The sequence below is a fragment of the Glycine max genome, chromosome 19 (assembly GCF_000004515.6).
Source record: "Glycine max cultivar Williams 82 chromosome 19, Glycine_max_v4.0, whole genome shotgun sequence".
Lineage (NCBI taxonomy): Eukaryota > Viridiplantae > Streptophyta > Magnoliopsida > Fabales > Fabaceae > Glycine > Glycine max.
The window spans coordinates 41,627,376-41,638,166 of record NC_038255.2 but is presented as its reverse complement, the minus strand read 5'-3'; the positions used below and the strand labels follow the sequence as shown (position 1 = coordinate 41,638,166).

Below are 10,791 nucleotides of genomic sequence, written 5' to 3'. Positions count from 1 at the left end.
TCTAGTACTGTCAGTTAGTTGGAACAACTAGGATAACTAATTGTTAGTTAGTTAAGAAACTATTAATAGTCTATTAGAGGGGAATTAGAGGGAATGAGGGATTAGGAAGTGGAGGGTGGTGAGACCTCAAAACTCATGTATTTTGTCTTGGGTGTTGGAGGCACCACCATAATAATACACACATTCTTTGTTTTTGGTCCAATTCTATCAGTGAAACCTTGATACGACTAGTAACTCTGTAGTTGACCCTGCAATTTGGCAACTAAAAACCTTGATATGACCTTGATATGTCTTCTGTCTTTTTGGTAACCGTTTTTAATTTATTAACAGGGATGGTTTGACTTAGCAAGTGCTCGACATTCCATGGGTGCTTCTCGCATTAATAGTTCTTTATTGGACCTGAAATTTCATTCAGCTGCTACAACATTGAAGATAACCAACTATGATGGTAAAATTTGAGCTTTATACTAAAGGACATGGTTGCAATTTGCATATGCTCGATTCTATTTGTGTCCTGTTCTCAGCCCCGGTGTGCTAGCATGCTTTCACTTTCATTTTTATTAAGCCTTTCTGTAACATGTTCTTTGTATCAATTTAGATAAACCTCTTTTAAAATATGAACTATTGCATTTCACAATAGGTACACAGCCATGCTTCATGTTGCGTAAATGGGTATCCTCTGAACATGAAAGTTCTCAGTTAGAAGATGAGAATGTGCAGTCACAAGATGGTAGTAGTGTCAAATCTTCTGGTATGGTTTTCTTATCCCTATGCATAAGCATAATACAATTTTTTTTCATTAGATGTTAGCATACTGTAATTTGAACTGGATATTAGGGTAAATCCCAAAATTAAACATGCACATTAGAGCAAACTTTGATTTCATTTGTTACTTGATTCTTCTGCTATATGCTTTAAGTAGCATGTTTGTTGTTTCTCATTTTGTTATATGTTTGGTTGTACGAACTGCTGAGGTGACCATGGCTAAAAACTCATCAGGACTTGTAGAAAATGCTGAAGTAAGTATTCTACTAATGTTATCGCTTCCTCTCATTAACAAATATTAACCATTACAAGTAGAATTGGATTGGATCTCTGATATATGGTGAATATATTATATTTATAAATCTTGTTAGTGCTTTTTATAGGTTCAAAATGAGCGATCCAAGTCCTTGTCAATTTTTGGAGTTTTAATTTCCCCAAAGCTTCGAGCCTCCCAGCTGTCATTTGAGAAAGGTGGATAACAGAACTCAAGATCTTAATTACCTTTGCTTCCTTTGTGCATGTGGTTTTAGTCATCTTTTATATTTTATATTTGACATCCAAGATATATCACATTCTATCTATTGAAATTGTTTGCAGCACTAGAGACACTCATAGAAATAGCCAATATGCAATCGTCATTGTTATATTCTTTTCACCAACTTCGAAGGGTGGAAGATACCAAAGAATAAAAAAGTACCAGCTCTTTCAGGTATAGTTATATAACCTTATTTGCTTGCTCTCTCTTTTACTCCTATTTTTTGGCTGCACAAGAATAGAATGGTTGGTTTTGGGGGTTCATTTCTTTCAATTGCATATCAAGACTATGGTATTTTATTTGTATAGATATGTCAGATATTGTTTACGTGACATATATCATAAACAAAGATGAAACAACAAATGTGACACATGAAACATGCATGGGTGAAACTTTAATTCCCTGTGCTGTGGTATAAGTTGTTTTAATTTTAATTTTTATTCCCGTTTTATTTGACATTGAGACCACTTTGTTTAAAATTAAACAAAATTAGTGTTTTCTATATAAACTAGGTGTGCCAAAATATAACACAGATGTCTATATTTTAAATATAATTTTTTTTTATACCTCAATATCAAAATGTATTATCCACTAAATGTTAATATCTTTTGTTTCAAACACCATGCAGGTGTTTGTGTCAAATAATAAATTACTGCGGTTGACAGGCTGACAATATCACAAGGGGTTACATTATTTTCCTAAATAAAATTCTCTTATCTTTCCCTCCACCTAAAGAGGAGAGAGACAAGAAAATTACTAGCAAAGTCTTTGGAATATGTTATTGATTTTATGAGGAACTAATGAAGATGAGTTTTTTTTTCCCCACTTGGTGATTAATTGCTTATACAGGCTGCTGGAAATCCATCGCATGTGGACAATCTGATTGCAGTTTTGAGGATTCAGTATTCAATGATTTTGGTGTTCTATTTATTGATGCATCAGCAGACTGTGAACATCTTCCTCATTACGCTTATTTCTTTTTATATTGGTTACAAATACATGAACATTGATTATAGTAAGGGGGAAGGGTTTTACCCAACGCGTGCTAACAGATTTGCGCATGCTGAAGGGGCGTAACCTTTCTCTGCTACATATGTGGCCCGAAGTCAATACAAAGGATTTGGGCTTCATTTTGGTTGAATGAATTAATTTACTGATGAAAATATTCTCACTCGGAAAAGAACCCCCCTATTGGAGTGTTTAGGACTATAACGAGTCTAGTTTTCATATACAGGGGCGTTTGGCATTTGGCCGTAGAGAAGTTTTTTTACATCGGAAAATTATGATTCTTAGGAATAATTAGAATACTTTGATTAATCATCGTATGTTTCCTTAAAATTAAAGGGGATTTTTGGTTTGAGTGAACATTTTCTATTTTTATTTTCAAAAGTATTTTTTCATTTTTTCAAAAAATAGATTTAAAAAATATGTTTCGTTTATTTTTTTTTTGTTTTCATTTTTCAAAAGTTGTTTTCTACACTAACCTAAATTAGTTACAATATTTAAATAATTTTATATATAGAAAAACATTTGGAAAAGAAAATTGAGCAAAACTTGTTTCAAAATGATATTTTAAAGTTATTCATTATTTTATTTAGTTATGATGTTTTATATGGTTGAAATATTATTATGACTTACTATCATATTAAATGTTTAATTATAATATTATTTAGAATATATTAACTATGTTAAAAATTAGCTAGTATATTGAGAGTGTGTCGTGAGGATAATTAGATAATATATTATAAATTAAGAGTAACAATAAAAGATCCTCAAATAACTTGCGTAGTTATTTTAAACTAAAAATAAATAAAAATATGAAAATAAAAATTAGCTTGAATGTGATTGGATGGCACCATGATATACATTGCGTGTGTGCTCCTTACAAAAGATAAACAAAATTGGTTCTGCATCATTCAAAAAGGAAAAAAAAAATGAGTTTTTTCAATTCATTTGTTCTACAAAAAGGAGCTTGGAAAATATAAAACAGAATTTAAGCAAATTGCTCAGGTGAAGGGCTTAGAGGATTTCTTACATATATATAGCTGAGATGCAAAACATGTTGAAGTCTGCAAATGATGTTGAGGATCGAGTTGGTTGCAAACGACAATAGTAGACAAATTCAATATTCAAAGGGTAAGGGGAATGAACCACTGTTGATTATAATAGTAGTTGAATGAGATCACAAAGTAGAATCATATGCACTTTATAACTCGATGAAGATGTTAATGCAGAGGGAGATGCGGATGAGTACCCAATCTATGGTGGCAGAAGAAAAATGTGGGCTGGGAAAAACAATTTCATTGCATCTTGTAAAACATCCTATAAATTGCAACTTTTCCAATGAAAAATAGGTAAAAAGAAGAAGCGTAAAAGAATCTATAAAGTGCACGAGATTTTTTCTCTTTGCCAACATTGTTGCTTCTGTATCCTCTCTCTCAAATTTTGTTTCTTTCTTCTTTTTCTCAAGCTCCAAAAAGCAATTGTTGCCTCTGTTATCAAGAATTGGGTAACGCTGAAAAAACCATTTTTTTTAGAGTTAAGAATGATTACTCAATCTTGAAATACAATTAAAAAGTCTAAAACACATGAAGAAGGAGAATAAGAAGAAGAAACGATTAAGATATGTAAAAAAGTGTATATGAAAAACACGAAGTCACAAAATAACAATTCAAATGTTTCTTTACATAGTTTTTGGCTTTTCGTAACGTCAACAATTTATACAATAATCGCCCTTGACATAAAACAACACCATGATAATTCCAATTTCCAAAAGTACCAATTATAATATGTATTTTATTTTATTATATGAAAAAGAAACCAGTCACGAAACGACAGTGGCGCAGGAGCGAGCAATATCCGAAAATAATTGGTTTCCCGCTCGATGCGAAACTCAAAACTCAAAAAAGCTCAAACTGTGAGGCGTTGCCACGCTGGCGATCCGCTACAACTCCCATCACCCAATCATAGCCATTGCTCGCGCTCTATATAAACGAAAACCAACCTCACAACAATTCCACACCGCAAACTCTCTCTGTAAAGTGCAAAGCCTCTATTTTTTCTTGTGAATTTGAAGGACGATGAGTTCCACAGAGGTCGCAGCCACAACGAAGAAGGGTGGAAGAGGGAAACCCAAGACCACAAAGTCCGTTTCCCGTTCCTCCAAAGCCGGCCTTCAGTTCCCCGTCGGCCGCGTCGCTCGCTACCTCAAGGCCGGTCGCTATGCCCAGCGCGTTGGTTCCGGTTCCCCTGTTTACCTATCTGCGGTTCTCGAATACCTTGCCGCTGAGGTTCGTTGCATTTAATAATAATTTGTCGTCTTTTCTTTTGTTGTTTTCAGACTTTTATGTTATTGTTTTGGGTGTTTAGGTTTTGGAGCTTGCCGGCAACGCTGCGAGGGACAACAAGAAGACGAGGATCGTTCCTAGGCACATTCAACTTGCGGTGAGGAACGATGAGGAGTTGAGCAAGCTGATGGGGTCTGTGACCATTGCCAATGGTGGTGTTCTGCCTAACATTCACCAGAATTTGTTGCCCAAGAAGGCCGCTGGCAAGGGAAAGCCCGAGATTGGATCTGCCAGTCAGGAGTTTTAGATTCTTAGGGTTTCATCTTGTTAGTATTTAGAGTGCAAAATTGAAAGAAAATGGAACTAGTTTTGGTATGTAGTTGGCCGCGTAGTACAGTGAGACTAGGATTGACATTGAATGATGTATAGTCATTTTATATGTGAGAATAACTAGTTGTTTTGGTTTATGATTTGGTTTCCTGCATAGTTTTCGTTCTATTTGAATTTTGCTTGTATTTAGCGCCTTTTTCTATTATTATTTTGGTCAAATTAGTCTTGATTTTAGTGTTTCCTTTTTAGTTGACTCCACCTTGATTGTTTTTCTGGTATTGAAAGTGGTGAATGCAGGGGCTGACAATTTGGTGGTTGTTGTGGTATGGGATGGAGAGAACTCAGAGCAGTGATATCAATGGTAGTTGATGGTATCAGACAGAGGGCGAGATGCAAGGTGTTAATTTTTAATGGTAGAGGCAACGGAGGGTTGGGGGCTTTGGCTTTAACTATGGTGGTGGTGATTTGGTGTTGATTGTGATTACAGTACTTGTTTGAAAGATAATTAAATTTTTAAGATGTAATTAGGAATTTGAATACTTTTAAAAAACTTAAAAAGTATCATGGCATCGATGGTTTCAGTTTTAAAATATATTTTAACTAAAAAAATGTAAAATACTTTGTACCAGGGTTATTGTTGTGATCATTGTGATGCAGCCAGCACTTTTGTCTCCCTAATATCGAAATACCTCTTACTACAGAAGACTATGAGAGTTTTTCTCTTAGATTATAAGCAAGGTACATGTTAGAAGTTAACTGGTGCCAACTAAAATTATTAGCTATATTACTTCTTGATTTGAAATTTTATCTATTTTCTGTGGAGACAAATCCAATAAATCTTTGTTGTTGGGGCATGTATAATATGCTATCATAGAGTGTGTTTATTTTGATGTCACAGTTTAAATAATTACGAGCAAATTTTAAGCAATTACACTATCATATCGCATGTTATTTTTATGTCTAACTTGACAATATATTGCCCCCAAATAAGTTTCAGACTCCTTCCTTTTCAGAAAGACATTGTTTTACCAATTATTCAGCTCAAAATCCAAGCATTTTCGAATATCATTGCTGGCGTCATATGAAAAAAACGTTTCTCGTTCTCCATTCTCTACGTTCAACTCTAAAACCCCAACCACGACGTCATCTTCAATACCATAAACCTCTATCCTCTGCGTCAGTTTCCACAAACCAAACCAAATGGAACTCGAAAACCAACGTGGTAATCACACACCCAACCCTAGTGGTCATGGAAACATGTTCCTCCATGCACTAACTGAGGCAAATTCAAGCACGCATGACCGTCATCGGCCTCATCAACGACACCTTCCCCCTCAGCAGAGCCTCGCGTTCTGCGCCCTCGCCGACGCCGGCGACATCCGCTACGCCCACCGTCTCATCCGCCGTATCCCCGAACCCAACACCTTCATGTGGAACTCAATGATCCGGGGCTACAACAAAGCGCGAATTCCCTCCACCGCGTTCTCCTTCTTCCTCCACATGTTTCGAGGACGCGTTCCCTTGGACGCAAGAACCTTCGTTTTCGCGCTCAAGGCCTGTGAGCTATTCTCCGAGGCTTCCCAGGGGGAATCCGTGCATTCCATTGCTCGGAAAACGGGGTTTGATTTCGAGGTTCTCGCGCGAAATGGGTTGGTGCACTTTTATGCTGACCGTGGTTAGTTGAATCACGCTCGCCTGATGTTCGATGAAATGTCTGTTAAGGATGTTGTTACTTGGACCACGATGATTGATGGGTATGCGTGTTGTAACTGTTCAGATGCGGCTACGGAGATGTTTAATTTGATGTTGGATGGTGATGTTGAGCCCAATGAGGTCACGTTGATTGCGGTGCTTTCGGCTTGATCTCAGAAGGGTGACCTGGGTATGGGGAAATACATTCATGAGATTATGGAGAAGAAGAATGTGAGGTGGGGTTTGAGTTTACACAATGCCTTGTTGGACATGTATGTGAAGTGTGGTAGTTTGATTGCTGCTAGGGATCTTTTTGACAGAATGGAAAGTAGGGATGTTTTCTCGTGGACTAGCATGGTTAATGGGTATGCTAAGTGCAGTGACTTGGAGTCTGCAAGGAGGTTTTTCGATCAAACTCCTTGGAAAAATGTGGTCTGCTGGAGTGCGATGATTGCGGGGTATTCTCAGAATGGTAAACCTGAGGAATCGTTAAAATTGTTTCACGAAATGCTTTGGGATGGTTTTGTTCCGGTTGAGCACACCTTAGTGAGTTTGCTCTCTGCTTGTGGTCAGCTGAGTTGCTTGAGTTTGGGTTGTTGGATCCATCAATATTTTGTTGATGGAAAAAGAATGCTACTTAGTGCTACTTTGGCAAATGCCATTATAGACATGTATGCCAAATGTGGAAACATAGATAAAGCTGCAGAAGTCTTCAGTACAATGTCGGAGAGAAACTTGGTTTCTTGGAATTCTTTGATTGCAGGGTACGCTGCCAATGGTCGAGCATAGCAAGCTGTTGAAGTTTTTGATCAGATGAGGTGTGTTGGATTCAAGCCGGATGATATTAGGGTTGTCAGTTTGTTGACAGCTTGCAGTCATGGTGGTTTGGTTTCTGAAGGTCAAGAATACTTTGATGCCATGGAAAGAAACTATGGGATAAAACCCAAAAAGGAACATTATGCTTGCATGATTGATCTACTAGGTAGAACTGGGCTCGTGGTCGAAGCTTACAAGTTAATAACAAACATGCCAATGCTACCTTGTGAGGCAGCTTGGGGTGCCCTTCTAAGTGCTTGTAGAATGCATGGTAATGTTGAGGTGGCCTGATTGTCTGCTCTTAATCTTCTGTGCTTGGATCCAGAAGACAGTGGCATTTATGTGCTGCTGGCAAATATTTGTGCTAAGGAGAGAAAATGGGGAGATGTAAGGAGGGTGCGAAGTTTGATGAGAGACAAGGGTGTGAAGAAGACTCCTGGTCATAGCTTAATAGAGATAGATGGGGAATTTAAAGAGTTTCTGGTGGCAGATGAATCACACGCCCGATCTGAGGAGATCTACGAAGTACTGGATGAAATATTTTTGCTGTCAAAATCGGAAGACTGTGACTGTGAGTTGTAGCCTTCAATGGGAACCCCTATCTGTCTCCATGACATTCCATTAAAACCTGAAATTGAAAACCTGTAATGGATCTGATGGCAAAGTGGACGGTGAATGGTGCAGTCTCCTGCTATGTCAGATAATTGCTTGAACTACAAAAGAATTGTATTTGTATGGCAAATTTCCCCATCTGGGGTACTTTTAAAAAGTATTTCTCCAGATGAGGTTCTTTTGGTTTTATTTCCGGCATGGGGTAGTTTTGTACGTGAATAGTGTGCCATGCAGGACCCAAACCGCCATTGCCAATGGCGAGTTTGGTGTCACTGAGCAAGTTGCAAATGACACTGGCGATACGTGCCTAAACCGCCATTAGAGCTGGCGATATGCACAAGCCATAGGGAACCGCCAGTCAAACTGGCGAGTTCCAATAGCTGAGGGCAGCAGGCCTAGTTCCTGCCATTCCTGCCATGGCAGTGCAGCAGAAGGAAATCGCCATTGGTGCAGGCGATTTGGAGAGAGGAAATCGCCATTGGTGCAGGCGATTTGCAGGTGCTGGGATTCAAATTTTTTTTTATAAAACGCGAGCTTCGTATGCATGCTTTCTTCTTCTTCGTATGCATGCTTTCTTCTTCTTCTTCTGCTTATCTTCCTCATTAGTTATCTTCTTCTGCTTATCTTCCTCACACGAGATATTGAGCTTCCATTGCATTGTTTCTTCTTCTGTTGGTATTAGGTGTTTTTGTAAGTATTATGTTAACTGAAAATTTTAAAATTTTTTGTGTTATATATATTAAGTTAAGTTTAATTTATATTTCAGTTTTAATTGAGAAATTTTATATCTATTGTAGGTGAAGTTTTGAATCTTAGTTCCGCTGTCCTAACACTACACTGTGTATTCTCCATACGTGCTTTGGATTGCTATTCTTAATACGCGCTTCCGGTAAGTTAATTTTTTTTTAATGTTGTTTGCCCTATATTTTTCTGTTATATATACATGTGTTAAAATAATTTCAGTTCACATATTAATATTGTTTAGGTTAGGTTTATGTTAGGTTAGTTTTAGTTCATTTATAAATATAATTTTAAGAATATTAGTTAGGTTAGTTTTAGTTGATTTATAAATATAATTTTGATAATATTAGTTTGGTTAGTTTTAGTTGATTTATAAATATAATTTTAAGAATATTAGTTAGGTTAGTTTTAGTTGATTTATAAATATAATTTTGATAACATTAGTTTGGTTAGTTTTAGTTGATTTATAAATATAATTTTGATAACATTAGTTTGGTTAGTTTTAGTTGATTTATAAATATAATTTTAAGAATATTAGTTAGGTTAGTTTTAGTTGATTTATAAATATAATTTTGATAATATTAGTTAGGTTAGTTTTAGTTAATTTGATAATATAATTTATTTATAATTTTGTAAATTAATTATAGATATGGTAAGTTAGGTTAGGTTAGTTTTATTAATTGTTAGGTTAGGTTAGTTTTATTAATTGTTTTAGATATGCTAAGTTTGTTGATGTATGGTAAAACTTTTAAATTTTAAGTAGTATGTTTAAATATGATTTAGTTGGTGTATTATTATTTGTACGTTAGTGATTTATTAATATAATTTTGTTAAGATTTTTAAAATTTGTATGTTATTATTTGTGATAAAATTATTTGTACGTTAATTTTAGTTAGAATGTGAATATTATTTAGTTTATTGAATTATAGTTTTCATTGAAATATATGATACTTTATTAATTTTATATATATGTTCTTTAAATTTTTTATTCCATGAAATCTTTTTGATTTAATACCATTTTTTTATGTATAATATTTGTTATTTAATTTAAATTTTAATAATTGTAAAAAAAATATGGTCATTTAATTAAATTTATTTATGTACGTATTTTAATATTTAAATTTGTTATGTATAGAGTATTTTAGTTAGTAAATAAAGTTTTTTTTGTGTAAAATTTATGTACGTGTAACAATTTATAATTTTATTATGTATTTTAATATGGTAATTTATTTAAATTTTTGTAGCTATTTAATTTTTAATTTTGTTATTTGTAGATTATTTTAGGTAGTATTTTAAGTTTATTTGTGTACAATTTATGTACGTGTTTAAATTTTTAATTTTGTTATGTATTTTAATTTGGTCATTTATTTAAATTTTTGTAGCTATTTAATTTTTAATTTTGTTATTTCTAGATTATTTTAGATAGTATTTTAAGTTTATTTGTGTACAATTTATGTACGTGTTTAAATTTTTAATTTTCTTATGTATTTTAATTTGGTCATTTATTTAAATTTTTGTAGTTATTTAATTTGTAATTTTGTTATTTGTAGACTATTTTAGGTAGTATTTTAACTTTATTTGTGTTCAATTTATTTATGTGTTTAAGTTTTTAATTTTGTTATGTATTTAAATTTGGTAATTTATTTAAATTTGTGTAGGTATGTAATTTTTAATATTTTTATTTGTAGACTATTTTAGGTAGTATTTTATGTTTTTTTGTGTTAAATTTTTGTATGTGTAACAAATCTATGTATTTTAATTTGGTCATGTATTTTAATTTGTGTAGCTATTAAATTTGTAATTTTGTTATTTGTATAGTATTTTAGAACATTTATTTAAATTTGTGTAGCTATTAAATTTGTTAATTTTTTTAATGTAAAATTTTTGTTGTCAATTTTTTGTATTATATTGAACTTTACAGCATCAATGGCATCTTCGTCATCATCTTCATCTAGTATACACATTAAGTCTGGTCCAATAGAAGGAGACGTCTTATGGCTGCAACCTAAACAT

The 10,791-nt window shown here is 34.0% G+C and overlaps 2 protein-coding genes and 1 pseudogene across 7 annotated transcripts in view; all 3 read left to right on the top strand.

The window, feature by feature from the left end:
* Nucleotides 1–2,463, top strand: part of LOC100527793 (coiled-coil domain-containing protein 115) — a 5,880-nt gene extending 3,417 nt beyond the window's left edge. For 2 of the 6 annotated variants that reach the window (XM_014772084.3, XM_006604343.4), the window contains exons 3-8: nucleotides 331–448; nucleotides 641–751; nucleotides 973–1,019; nucleotides 1,149–1,236; nucleotides 1,363–1,474; nucleotides 1,929–2,463. In XM_014772084.3, the coding sequence (XP_014627570.2) occupies nucleotides 331–448; nucleotides 641–751; nucleotides 973–1,019; nucleotides 1,149–1,236; nucleotides 1,363–1,454 (456 nt within the window). In that variant the 3' untranslated portion in view covers nucleotides 1,455–1,474; nucleotides 1,929–2,463. The remainder of the gene's footprint in view (nucleotides 1–330; nucleotides 449–640; nucleotides 752–972; nucleotides 1,020–1,148; nucleotides 1,237–1,362; nucleotides 1,475–1,928) is intronic. The other 4 variants (XM_014772085.3, XM_006604344.4, XM_041012569.1 and 1 more) reach the window with 4 other exon arrangements.
* A 1,843-nt stretch (nucleotides 2,464–4,306) lies between these two features.
* On the top strand, nucleotides 4,307–5,054 carry LOC100818215 (histone H2AX). Its single transcript, XM_003554182.5, has 2 exons — nucleotides 4,307–4,590; nucleotides 4,670–5,054. The coding sequence occupies exons 1-2, from the start codon at nucleotides 4,381–4,383 to the stop codon at nucleotides 4,892–4,894; spliced, it is 435 nt and encodes a 144-aa protein (XP_003554230.1). The 5' UTR covers nucleotides 4,307–4,380; the 3' UTR covers nucleotides 4,895–5,054.
* Nucleotides 5,055–5,194: 140 nt separating this feature from the next.
* Nucleotides 5,195–8,582, top strand: LOC100815711 (pentatricopeptide repeat-containing protein At2g22410, mitochondrial-like; annotated as a pseudogene).
* The last annotated feature ends 2,209 nt before the right edge of the window (nucleotides 8,583–10,791 follow it).

Coding starts and splice junctions, on each gene's coding strand:
- LOC100818215 (XM_003554182.5), top strand. CDS start 4,381: ATGAGTTCCACAGAGGTCGCAGCCACAACGAAGAAGGGTGGAAGAGGG. Junction 4,591..4,669: donor TCGAATACCTTGCCGCTGAG/GTTCGTTGCATT, acceptor TTGGGTGTTTAG/GTTTTGGAGCTTGCCGGCAA.